Below are 14248 nucleotides of genomic sequence, written 5' to 3'. Positions count from 1 at the left end.
CCAGTGAGTACATGCTCAGAGCCATCAATCGCTCCTCATACATTAACCCTTTCATTCCCGGGATCATTCTTGTGAACCTCCTCTGAACCATCTCCAATGTTAGTACATCCTTTCTTGGATTATGGTTCCAAAACTGCTCTCAATACTCCAAGTGAAGCGTCACCAGTGCCTTGTAAAGCCTCAGCATTACATTCTTACTTTTGTATTCTAGTCCTCTCAAAATGAATGTCAACATTGCATTTGCCTTCCTCATCACTGATTCAACCTGCAAATTAACCTTTAGGAAATCCTGCACAAGAACTCCCAAGTCCCTTTGCACCTCAGAATTTTGAATTTTCTCGCCTTTTAGAAAACAGTATACGCTTTTATTCCTTCTACCAATTTGCATAATCAAACACTTCCCAACACTGTGTTCCATCTACCACACCTTCTCCCTTTCTCCTAATCTGTCCAAGTCCTTCTGCAGCCACAACACTACCAGCCCCTCCACCTATCTTCATATCATCTGCAAACTTGGCCACAAAGCCATTAATTATGTCATCCAAGTCATTGACATTTAATGTAAGAAGAAGCAGTCCCAACACTGACCCCTGAGGAACACCACTAGTCACTGGTAACCCATCAGAAAAGGCTCCCTTTATTCTCACTCTTTGCTTCCTGCCAGTCAGCCAATGCTCTATCCGTGCTAGTATCTCTCCTATAATACCATGGGCTCTTATCTTGTTAAGCAGCCTCATGTGTGACACCTTGTCAATAGTCTTTTGAAAATCCAAGTACACAACATCCGCCAATTCTCCTTTGTCTCTCCTGCTTGCTATTTCCTCAAAGAATTCTAACAGATTTGTCAGGCAAGATATTCACTTAAAGAAACCATGCTGACTTTGGTCTATTTTATCATGTGCCTCCAAGTACTCCAAAACCTAATCCTTAACAATCAACTCCAACATCTTCCCAACCACTGAGGTCAGGCTAACTGGTCTATACTTTCCTTTCTTTTGCCTTCCTCCCTTCTTAAAGAGTGAAGTGACATTTGCAATTTTCCAGTCCTCTGGAACCATTCCAGAACCTGATTCTTTAAAGAATGCCCCCATAATCTCTTCTGCTACCTCTTTTAGAACCCCGAGTTGTGGTCTGTCTGGCCCATGTGACCTATTTATTTTCAGACCCTTCAGCTTCCCAAGCACCTTCTGCCTAGTGATGGCAACTTCACTTACTTCTGCTCCTTGACACTCTTGAACATCCAGCATACTGATACAAAATACTTATTCAGTTCATCTGCAATTTCCTTGTCCCCCATTACTACCTCTCCAGGGCCATTTTCCAGTGGTCTAATACAAATTATACACTGGCTGTGTGGCAAAAAAGCACAACTACATCTCTTCCACCTCAGGCAATTGAAGAAGCTTGGCATGAGCCCCCAAAGCTATATAGGACCCTGGTGAGACCCCACTTGGAGTACTGTGCTCAGTTCTGGTCATCTCACTACAGGAAGGATGTCGAAACCATAGAAATGGTGCAGAGGAGATTTACAAGGATGTTGCCTGGATTGGGGAACATGCCTTATGAGAATAGGTTGAGTGAACTTGGCCTTTTCTCCTTGGAGCGACGGAGGATGAGAGGTGACTTGATAGAGGTGTATAAGATGATGAGAGGCATTGATCGTGTGGATAGTCAGAGGCTTTTTCCCAGGGCTGAAATGGTTGCCACAAGAGGACACAGGTTTAAGGTGCTGGGGAGTAGGTACAGAGGAGATGTCAGGGTTAAGTTTTTTACTCAGAGAGTGGTGAGTGCGTGGAATGGGCTGCCGCCAATGGTGGTGGAGGCAGATACAATAGGGTCTTTTAAGATGTTCCTGGATAGGTACATGGAGCTTAGGAAAATAGGGGGCTATGAGTAACCCTAGGGAATTTTTAAGGGAAGGACATATTCGGCACAGCTCTGTGGGCTGAAGGGCCTGTATTGTGTTTTAAGCATTCAAACATAACACCTTCAATCCTGTATTCATAATCTTTTTCGATATTGTCCCCTTGTTACACTTCAACTCATCCCACTGACTGCAATTTTGCCCTATCATCTGCCTGTCCTTCCTCACAGTCTCACTACACACTGCCTCTGCTTGTGTACCAACTGCCTCATCCTCAGTCCTATCACTCCAGGGCTCATCCCCCTGCCAAATTAATTTAAACCCTCCACAACAGTTCTTGCAAACATGCATGCAAGGATGTTGGTCCCCCTGGGGTTCAGGTGTAACCTACCCCTTTTGTACAAATTGTACCTCCCCCAGATGAGATCCCAATGATGCATAAATCTGAAACCCTGCCCCTGCACCATTTCCTCAGCCACACATTCATCTGCCAAATTATCCTGTTCTTACCCTCACTGGCACATGGCACAGGCAGCAATCCAGAAATTACTATCCTGGAGGTCCTGCTTCTCAGCTTTCTACCTAACTCCCTAAAATCTCTCTTCAGGACCTCCTTGTCTTTCCAACCTATCTCATTGATGCCAATATGTACCAAGATTTCTGGCTGCTCGCCGTCTTCTTTTAGAATGCCGTAGACCAGATCTGAGATATCCCTGATCCTGGCACCTGTGAGGCAACATACTTATGGAAACCCCTTTCACTACTGCACTCCTCTTTCCACAGATACTGTTTGACTTTTTTATTTTTGTAGCATTTTACATTTTCTATTTTTTTAATATCCTATTCATATAAGTCTAGCCTGCTGGGCAAGTCCCACCATTAAGCATCCTAACAGAGACTCCCTTTGTTCTACACCTCCCTCCCCCACCTTCTCTCCTACTTGCAACTTTCTCTTTCCCAGTTCAGATGAAGGGTTGTAACCCTGAAACATTAACTGTTTTTCTTTTTCACAAACGTGCTGAAAAAAAACCTGCATTTGCTGTTTTTGTTTTATTCTGCTTTTATAGCCTTCGCTCCTGCTGTTTGAAATTCTTCAGATCTTTTTCATACCTTCAATATTGAGGCTAAACATTTCATTTTTTAGCAGTTTCAACTAGTAACGAAACTGCACTGAGCAGATGTTGAGAACCACTTGGATAACTAGGAAATGTTACAATACTGGGTGAATCAGGGAGTGGAACAGTTGAAGGCAATGTTACTTTTTACAAGAATGAAATTAAATGAGTCACAAAGCAATCCTGATTTTACCATGCAACCTGTTTTCAGGGATATTTATCCATTTCGGTGACTTTCTGTATTTGAAACGAACAGAGAGGCATTTTAAATATCTTATTTACCATTTTATTGCACAGAAACCCTAACCCCCACACGTGTAAATCAAACCATTATGTCTCGTTTGGTAGGTGTGTCACTCTATTGGTTATTGACGACTCTCTAAAACCTGAAATTCCTCAGTAATATTTCGCAATGAATCCATAATAAATGAATATCTTGCAACTGAACGTGGCAAAAAGGGGAGTTAGCTGAAGCGGCCTTTCAGAATTTGCGACGTGCTCCTCGATGTCTTCGTTCTTCTGGCTGCGCCTGACAACCTGCAGGTCGGTTTTCACAGCAACACAAAGGCGTAGGTACAAGATGGCACGGATATTTAAAAAAAAATCTGCGCCAACTACCGAACGGATATGACGGAAGCTTTTCAAAACGTCTGAATGTGGAGGCTGGAGGCTCCGGCTCTGCACTTCGGGACTAAACTTTGCGATGGATACAAAGAAAGCCCCGCATTAGAAAAGTCATCGTCCCCATCAAACTGACTCTTTTGCACGGCCACTTAAATATATTTTCCTCGATTTGCTTTCCGTTTGGGGCGCTGAAAGGGGGAAAACACGTCTGTTAATCGATCTGAGATGAGCCATCACGTCCGGATACACAAAAAAAGTGTAGAGAATCTGAGTGAATGATAATCATAGAGATGCGGATACCAGCAACGCCCTCCAGAAAAGGGGCAAGGACTATATAAGTGGGAGGGAAGAGCTCAGGATCATTTCTTCTCGCTGACAGGCGGAGGGTCAATATTGCGGACGGCTCCGCCCGCACAGCACGACACTGACATCTCGCTGAGAAGCAAAAGCTTCGTAAGTCCCCGGAGCTCGGCTCTTGTGCTGGCGGGAAGGGACGGCAGCTGCTCGCGCTGAGATGACTGCTCGTGCCCTTCACTGAATCCGTCCACTTACCTCCCCCACCTTTTGTAGAGTTTTAGAATTTTCTTTTATCTTTTTAGTTTTGATTTTTTTTAAAATCACCTAATGGAGCCGAAGCCTAACATGCGCGAGGAGGGGGCGCCGGCCGCAGGTACCGGGACCCCTGAGGAAGCCGGGGCCCCGAGGCAGGCGGTCACCGACATGATGGCTCAGTTAATGAGGTTTGGTAAAACGCTCCTCTGGCTCATGCCGATTTATCTGACCGGCTACTTCGGGTTGAGCGTGAGCTTTCTAGTTTTCGGGCTGATACTGTGGATGGGCTGGAAAATGCGGAGGGAGAGCAAGTGGAACAGGCTGAAGGACGGCTTATACCTCTTGGAGAACGAAGAGACCGTCACTAGAAAAAGGACAAGCAAGAGCCTTCCAGCTTGGGTAAGACAAGGGCGGGGGTAACTTTGGCTGCGCAGAAAGTGCAGGCGCGTTTGGTTGCAAAGTTTCTCCATCTATGGGGAATCATTATCCGACTCAGAAACATTATTGAGGGAAGAGGGATGCGCGGTGTCCCATACCGGCGTGAGCGTACAATCAATACATCACTGCAGATGTGTGGGCAGCGGTGAAGATTCTTTTAATAGAAAACACACAACGTATATGTTACAGGAAGCAAACAAGAGAAACTCTGCAGATGCTGGAAATCCAGTCAGTACACAAACTGCTGGAGGAACTCAGCAGGTAGGACAGCATCTCTGGAAGAGTACAGTTAACGGAGAATCACGGCCCGAAACGTCGACTGTACTTTTTTCCATAGATGCTGCCTGGCCTGCTGGGTACCTCCAGCATTTTGTGTGTGCTACAGGAAACATCCATTTTCAAGTTTCCAGAACATTTTTTTTACAAAAGTTGTTTTTTATTTTAACTCAAAACCTTTACATGTGAAGGATGATTTATTATTCTATTTCTGCGGATTAGACTTGGTTACTGGTAGGGTGGAAGTTCTAAAAAGGTGAAGTCACAAGTCTGCGTTCCGAAGCGGACTTCCATTGCATGTCTTCATTGAAGGAGTAGTTTTAACTGCAGCAGATGTTAGTGGTTCTTTTTGCATATTCTTCTAAATTAGATCTGATTTGAAATTTGTTATGGGAGATTTGGCGTGCTTCGAAAATGGTGGTTGTCTTCCATGTCTTGTCCCAAGTGACTGTGAAGCAAAAAAAAATCAATTTCAATCTCACAAGTTTTGATACAAGCTTGCCTTAATGCTGTTTTCACAAAAAAAGAGATGAGGTTTGTGGTTACCAACCATTATCTAGCAGGGGAAGGTAGCCAATGGAAGCAAAGAATGAGAGAATATTTAGAGTTTAGTGATGGGGTGGGTGGAAACTGAAGGGCAAATACATCATCTTTTGGGTGCAAAACAGATTTCTGTGTTATGCCTTTTTCATAAGGCGTTTTCTCTCTGGATACTCCTGAAGCAACACACCATTTCTGCCTGAGAAAATTATCTAAGTTCTGGGGGCAGTCCATTCCTCAGGGTTTTTAATTGATAGGGTAACTTAAACAAAAGATATGAATCTGCATTGCACTCCACTATGTTGAACGGAAAACGAAACACTGAAGGAACTTGGCAGTTACGAAGCACAATGCTGTGAAGTCAGTTTCTGTTTAAATGCCTAGTGCCACGGAGGCTGTGCAGCAAGAATACATTTTTCATGTCACAAGTTTTGATACAAGCTTGCAGTTCAGCCTCAATCTCAGGGATACAGTAACCATTCCAGTAAACTGCAGCTATCTACTTTGTCACCAGGGCAGACGCTGAAGTAATTTGTGAGGGAGGAGAGTGACCTCATGGGGGAAAAATGCACATTCCTTCTTCATTCTCGAAATCAAATGTACTGTTTCATTGAAAATGAAGAAATGCACAGTCCATATCTGGTGAAAGAATTTTTAACGATTTAGTCACATTGTACAACATTGATGTGTTTTATTGTAACAAGATGGGCTTTCCACACACAAGGTACCAAATGAAAGCAAAGAGCAAAGAGTAGGAATTTAGTGATTGGAGGGGAGGGGTGGAAGCACTGGAGCAAATGAGAGGACCCAACTCACCTCAAGGATATGTACTTAGCCCACTTCTCTACTCTCTCTATACCCACAACTGTGTGGCTAGGTGCAGCTCAAATACTATTTATAAATTTGCCAGTGACACATCTGTTGTTTGCAGAATCTCAGTGACAAGAAGGTGTACAGGAGTGAGATAGATCAGCTGGGTGAGTGGTGTTGCAACAACAACCTTGTACTCAATGTCAGCAACACTAAGGAATTGATTATGGTTTTCAGGAAGGGGAAGTCAGGAGAACAGACACCAGTCCTCGTTGAGGGGTCAGTAGTGGAAAGGTTGAGCAGCTTCAAGTTCCTGAGAGTCAGTATCTCAGAGTATCTGTCCTGGGCCCAACATGAAGAAGACACAAAAATGTCTATACTTCATTTGGAGTTTGAGGAGATTTGGTCTCCAAAGACTTCAGCAAATTTCTGCAGATGTACTATGGAGAACATTCTGACTGGTTACATCACCGTCTGATCTGGAGGCTCCAATGCACAGGATCGTAAGAGACTACAGAGGGTTGTTTACTCACCCTGCTCCTTCACAGGCACTAGCCTGCCTGGCATCAAGGATATCTTTAAGAGGTCTTAAGAAGGCAGCATCTATCATTAAGGACCGTCACCATCCAGGATATGCCCTCTTCTCATTACTACCATCAGGGAGGAGGTACAGGAGCCTGAAGACACACACCCAAAGTTTTGGGAACAGCTTCTTCAGATTTCTGAATGGTCCATGAACCCATGAACAGTATCTCACTCTTTTGCACTATTTATTTATTTTTTATATTTCATATTGTAACTTAAAGTGATTTTTAAAAATGTATTGTTGCCACAAGACAACAAATTTCGTGACACATGTCAGTGATGATAAACGCAAACACAGGGAAATCTGCAGATGCTGAATCTGATTCTGATTCTTACTTGAGTGTGGTCAACAGCATTAGCATCAAGTGCTGCTAGTTAATAACTGCATGTGCTTCAGTTCTCAACCCAGAACAGCCCCACTTAATGCATCAGTGAGATATTTCCACTTATTTGCCATTATATAGGATACCTGAGTGGGATGCCATTTTCAAAGAATGATGCTCTGCGACATTTGTACTCTTTATTTATACCAAGATTATAAAAGTCTGAGTAAATATGCTGTACCCTATATTAGTTTGGGGGTAAAATTTCTCATTAAAATAGGAAATGCCTGAATTTTATTTTAGTGACTCATAAACAAATATGCAAGAGTACGGTAGTGCTAGAAAGTTTGTGAACCCTGTAGAATTTTCTCTATTTCTGCATAACTATGACCTACAATGTGATCAGATATTCACACAAGTCCTAAAACAAGATAGAGAGCCTAATTAAATAAATAACATTAAAACATTATATGTGTTCATTTATTTATTGAGAAAAATGATCCAATAATACATGTATTTGTTGGAAAAAGTTTGTGAACCTTTGCTTTCAGTAACTGGTGTGACCCACGCACCCCCCGTACAGCAATAACTTCAACCGAACGTTTCCGGTAACTGTTGATCAGTCCTGCACATCGGCTTGGAGGGACTTTAGACCATTCCTCCTTACACAACTGTTTCAACTCTGAGATGTTGGTGGGCTTCCTTGCATGAACTGCTTGCTTCGGGTCCTTCCACAACATTTCTGAAGGATTAAGATCAGGACTTTAACTCAGCCATTCCAAAACATGAATTTTCTTCTTTTTAAGCCATTCTGTTGTTGATTTACTCTTGTCTTTCAGATCATTGTCTTGTTGCATCATTCAACTTCTATTTAAGCTTCAGGTGATGGGCTGCTACCCTAACATTCTCCTGTAAAATGTCTTGATACAATTTTGAATTAATTGCTCCCTCAACAATTGCAAGCTGTCCAGGCCCTGAGGCAGCAAAGCAGCCCCAAACCATGATGCTCCTTCCACCATGCTCTTCACAGTTGGGATGAGGTGTTGGTGTTGGTGTGCAGTGCCCTTTTTCCTCCAAAAATAGCAATGTGCATTTCTGCCAAAAAGTTCAACTTTTTGTCTCATCTGTCCACAGAACATTGTCCCAGAAGCGTTGTGGAAACATCCAAGTGTTTTTTTGCAAATTTGAGGCGTGCAGCAATGTTTAGTTTTTGGAGAGCAGTGGTTTCCTCCGTGGTGTCCTTCCATGAACACCATTCTTGTTTAGTGTTTTTCTTATAGTGGATACACGAGCAGTGACTTTAGGAAGTTCTAGAGTTTTCTGCAGGTCTTTTGCTGTTACACTTGGGTTCCTTTTCACTTCACAATTGCACATTGTGCTCTTGGTGTGATCTCTGCAGGAAGAGTAGCAACAGTACTGAGTTTCCTCCATTTGCAGACAATTTCTCTTACTGTGGACTGATGAACACTCAGGTCTTTAGAAATGCTTTTGTAGCTTTTTCCAACTTCATGCATCTCTACAATTCTTCTAAGGTCCTCTGAAAGTTGTTTTGATTGAGGTATGATGTACATAAATAGATCTTTATTGAGAAGAGCAGGTTCTGTCAGTAACCTGACTTTGTGTGCCTTTTTTTAAAATAGGGCAGGGCACCTCTACAACCCACACCTCCAATCTCATCTCATTGATTGCAACACCCAACTCCAAATAGCTTTTGTAGAAGGCATTACCCCAGAGGTTCACATACTTTTTCCAACAAATACATGTCATACTGGATCATTTTTCTCAATAGGTAAATGTGCAAGTATAATGTTTTGTGTTATTTATTTAATTAGGTTCTCTTTATTTAATTTTTAGGACTTGCATGAAGATCTGATTACATTTTAGGTCATCTAGCACCACTATACGGTCTGAGAATGCATTTCGGTTCCTTAAAAAGGACACCCTTACCCATATTTTCCTCATCAATTTTATCTATTTTGCATAACAATACTCCACACTGTAGCATGCCCCTATATTCCATCCTTTCTGATATTGATAAGTAATAATGGCCTTATTCAGTCATGGATTTTCATGTTTTTTTTCCCCAAACAGCAATTTGCTGTGGTGAGCAGGATACTGGAAGGTGCTTTCGGAATAGCTTGAGAATTCTCAAGAAAACTGGGGTAGGTAGCTTAGTGGTTATGTTACTGGTCTAGTACAAACATAAATTACACTAAGGTAGCTCATGAATTTGGCTCAGAAAGAAATCTGCCACCTTACTTGTTCTGGCCTGCAACATTTATCTTTGAAATTTTACTTTGAACAATTCGCTGAAATGACAATAAGCCTCTCAGTTCAAGGGAGAGTTAGGGATAGACAGTAAATACTGATCCTTTCAGTGATGGCTGCTTCCTATGAATTAATTCTAAAGAAAATCAGAGTAGCCTTCCTGACACAAGTGTTCGGTTATGGGCCAAATGCGGGGTGGGGTGGGGGGGGGGGTGGTGAGACACTGAAGTGGATGAGCTAACTTTTAATAAGAACTGTGCAGAACAAAAAAAAGAACAAAAAACAGTAAATGCTAGGCCAACAGGGCAATTAACTAAAACTCTCAAACAGTAAGCTAATGCCGACACTGTGGCTCGGATGCACTAACTTAATACTAAATAAGTACCACTCTTTTACAATGTCAATGTAGTCTTCCTTCCCAGAACAAGATGAAGGTAAGTAGAGAGAGTAGATGTTGCAAACACGAGGAAATCTGCAGATGCTGGAAATACAAACACCACACACAAAGTGCTGGTGGAACACAGCAGGCCAGGCAGCATCTATAAGGAGAAGCACTGTCGACGTTTCGGGCCGAGACCCTTCGTCAGGACAGAGTAGATGTTGCTGTGCTTTTGGTCAAGATTCAACAAAGACTGGAATGAGAGGGAGGGAGTTGAATATCACCACAATGAAACATTAATTGGCTGGAATGTGCATACGCATGAGCTTGATTTCTGAATCTGTTCTGCTGCCTGCTTGCAAGGGCAGAGTCCATGGTGTGACACTTCTAGTCAATGGGGTGAAGGTCAGAATGTCAAAGAAATGTTGTTCACAAGGCAATCACGGCAAAACTTATGTCTGTAATGACCATATCAGTTCATCCTTTTACAAACGTACCATCATGTGGTTGCATGGTAGGGTGCTGTGAGAAGGGATTGGGTGTCAATGTAGCTGGAAGGGTGAAGCAGTCATTTGGAATACTGAAGTAGAAAATGAGGACAAGGTGTATCTGGTGTGGTATCCTATTGAAGGTAGCATCCATTATTAAGGACCCTCACCATCCAGAACATGCACCCTTCACATTACTATCATCAGGGAGGAGGTTCAGGAGCCTAACGCTTTATAGGAATAGCTTCTTACCCCTGACATGGGATTTCTGAACCGTCTATGAACCCATGAACTCTAGCTGTCTATCTATTGTAATTTATAGTCATTTTCATCTCTTGCACTGCTGCTGCAAAACAACAAATTTCATAAAATATGTCAGTAATAACAAATCTGATTCTGTATTGCTCAATGTGAGAATGAGTTCAACAGGTTGAGCAAAGTGGTAGAGGTCATGGGTTGGGCTTTTGTTCAAAGAAAAAGAAAAGGGCTTTTGAGCCATCCTGGTGTTAAATGAAGGTGTAGAGGAATTAGACGTGTATGGTGAAAATAAGCCAGTTGGAATCAATGCACTGTCAGCATTGGTCACCAGAGGTGTCATAGAGGTAGGTGGCAAGTCACTGGGGAAGTGAAGAAAGAAAAGGGGAAGAAACTAGTTATGTGCAGCAATAGGCCAAAACGGTGGTTTTACTGGGGCAGTTCTGTTTTCAATTATCTCCTATTTACACCTCCTACAGGGCTGCAGTTAACTCTCAGCCTGTACCACTAATTTTTGCATCACTCAGTTATGCTTGATCTCAACTCTACCCAAGGCACTTCTTTTGCTCTCTTCAACCCCTTAAACATGCTTGATTTCTAACTTTTCCTAGTTTTGGTGAAACATTAACTCTGTTTTTCTCTCTGCAGAAGCTGCCTGAACTGCAGAATATGCTCAATATTTCATGTTCTTCAGGTTTCTAGAATCTGACATCTTTTGTTTTAAGCTAATGTGTTGAAATGTTTTTATTTTAAATGATAATTTTGTGATGTCAGATTGTTACTTGCCCTTTTTTGTTTATATCTTGTAGCTTTTCCTTTTTAAGTTCCTTTAATATCCTGGTTCAAATTCATCCAGGTTCAGACATGATTTTTTAAATATATATCATAGCACACCCATATTAGTAAAATCTTAGAGCTGTATTTTGTGATCTTTGCCCTTGGATACAGTGCCTAAATTGGAACAAAACAAGTTTCGCAACCTCTTCGGATAGCATATATAGATCTCCCCCTCTTGTATATTTTGATCTCCATTCAAAGAGGATTCCTTTACTTCCAAAAGGGTTGATGTGCTCTTTCACCTACATTTTCAAGCCTGTTTTGCTTAGTTTAAGTAATCTGACACCTACTTTGTTTATGGTTTGTTGAGCCATTATAATTTCCTCACATATAACAATCATTAATATTAATCAGAGTTGCCATTAGTGGTTAAGAATCAGTTAGGGAGTCTAATACTGCAGGAGCACAACTATTGTTGTAGGACTGTGGTAGATCATAGAAATAAGGAGGGATAGAGTGTGAAGATGGTGAGAATTTGAGAGCTGAGGCATTGCTCAACTAGTAACTTGTGTACAGGTCCTGCCCAGCTAATGAACATCTGACTTCTGGGACAGCTTATACATGCAAACAAGCATTGGGGGAGCTGATAGGATGGATTTGCCAGCTGCTGTAGGCAATATCTGTCATGTGGAACTTGGTTTACAGCCGTGTTTCCGATTTGTGAACTGTTTGAGTTACAAACACTTCATAGGAATGGAGCCCTGCCATAACCTGCAGAGGACTTGCAGACAAAAGCACAGGGGTATGGGTGAATAATACTTTGCGGTTTGGGAAACTGCTTGGAGTATTTTAGTCGGATTAAAGTTTATGGAACGTTGGAGTCCTGCTGAGAATGCATTGGAATTGTCAAGTTTGGTGTGATAAAGCAGAAATGAGGTTTCCTCAAACAAATCTGCATTTGAATCATGTTGCTGAGATGGAAAAAGGAATCCTTAGAGTTGCCTGAATCTCATCATGGGGTCAGATATGATACTAAACTTGCAAAGATATATTTGGTTCAATTTTGGACAGTTGCCAGGGTGTTATAGAAACATAGAAAACCTACAGCACAATACAGGCCCTTCGGCCCACAAAGTTGTGCCAAACATGTCCCTACCTTAGAAATTACTAGGCTTACCTATAGCCCTCTATTTTACTAAGCTACATGGACCTATCTAAAAGTCTCTTAAAAGACCCTATCATATCCGCCTCCACCACCATTGCCGGCAGCCCATTCCATGCACTCACCACTCTCTGAGTAAAAAACTTACCCCTGACATCTCCTCTGTACCTACTCCCAGCACTTTAAACCTGTGTCCTCTTGTGGCAACCATTTCAGCCCTGGGGAAAAGCCTCTGACTATCCACACAATCGATGGCTCTCATCATCTTCTACACCTCTATCAAGTCACCTCTCATCCTCCTTCACTCCAAGGAGAAAAGGCCGAGTTCACTCAACCTATTCTCATAAGGTATGGTCCCCAATCCAGGCAACATCCTTGTATATCTCTTATGCATCCTTTCTATGGCTTCCATATCCTTCCTGTAGTGAGGCGACCAGAACTGAGCACAGTACTCCAAGTGGGGTCTGACCAGGGTCTTATTTAGCTGCAACATTCTCTCTCGGCTCTTAAATCCCATGATTGATGAAGGCCATATGCCTTCTTAACCACAGAGTCAACCTGTGCAGCTGTTTTGAGCGTCCTATGGATTTGGACCCCAAGATCCCTCTGATCCTCCACACTGCCAAGAGTCTTACCATTAATACCATATTCTGCCATCATATTTGACCTACCAAAATGAACCACTTTACACTTATCTGGGTTGAACTCCATCAGCCACTTCTCAGCCCAGTTTTGCATCCTATCAATGTCCCATTGTAACCCCTGACAGCCCTCCACACTATCCACAACACCCCCAACCTTAGTGTCATCAGCAAGCTTACTAACCCATCCTTCCACTTCCTCATCCAGGTCATTTACAAAAATCACGAAGAATAAGGGTCCCAGAACAGATCCCTGAGGCACCCCACTGGTGACCGACCTCCATGCAGAATATGATCTGTCTGCAACCACTCTTTGCCTTCTGTGGGCAAGCCAGTTCTGGATCCACAAAGCAATGACCCCTTGGATCCCATGCCTCTTTACTTTCTCAATAAGCCTTGCATGGGGTACCTTATCAAATGCCTTGCTGAAATCCATATACACTACATCTACTCCTCTTCCTTCATCAATGTGTTTAGTCACATCCTCAAAAAATTCAATCTGGCTCGTAAGGCATGACCTGCCCTTTACAAAGCCATGCTGACTAATCCTAATCATATTATACCTCTCCAAATGTTCATAAATCCTGCCTCTCAGGATCTTCTCCATCAACTTACCAACCACTGAGGTAAGACTCACTGGTCTATAGTTTCCTGGATCTCCACTCCCTTTCTGGAATAAAGGAACAACATCCGCAACCCTCCAATCCTCCAGAACCTTTCCTGTCTCCATTGATGATGTAAAGATCATCGCCAGAGGCTCAGCAATCTCCTCCCTCGCCTCCCACAGTAGCCTGGGGTACATTTCGTCCAGTCCCGGCGACTTATCCAACTTGATGCTTTCCAAAAGCTCCAGCACATCCTCTTTAATATCTACATGCTCAAGTTTTTCAGTCCGCTGCAAGTCATCCCTACAATCGCCAAGATCCTTTTCCGCAGTGAATACTGAAGCAAAGTATTCTTTAAATACCTCTGCTATCTCCTCTGGTTCCATACACAGTTTTCCACTGTCACACTCGATTAATCCTATTCTCTGAGGTCTTATCCTCTTGCTTTTCACATACTTGTAGAATGCCTTGGGGTTTTCCTTAATCCTGTCTACCAATTCCTTCTCATGGCCCCTTCTGGCTCTCCTAATTTCATTCTTAAGCTCC

At 42.6% G+C, this 14248-nt stretch overlaps 1 protein-coding gene across 1 annotated transcript in view; it reads left to right on the top strand.

Annotated features, from left to right (window-relative positions):
- Positions 1-3640: 3640 nt before the first annotated feature.
- The window catches only part of esyt1a (extended synaptotagmin-like protein 1a), a 139005-nt gene continuing 128397 nt past the window's right edge, over positions 3641-14248 (top strand). Inside the window, exon 1 of the mRNA XM_073070877.1 lies at positions 3641-4554. Coding sequence (XP_072926978.1) covers positions 4228-4554 — 327 coding nt within the window. The 5' untranslated portion in view covers positions 3641-4227. The remainder of the gene's footprint in view (positions 4555-14248) is intronic.

This window comes from Hemitrygon akajei, chromosome 18, assembly GCF_048418815.1.
Source record: "Hemitrygon akajei chromosome 18, sHemAka1.3, whole genome shotgun sequence".
Lineage (NCBI taxonomy): Eukaryota > Metazoa > Chordata > Chondrichthyes > Myliobatiformes > Dasyatidae > Hemitrygon > Hemitrygon akajei.
The sequence above is the reverse complement of the archived record's forward strand: the minus strand, read 5'-3'. Positions and strand labels throughout refer to the sequence as shown.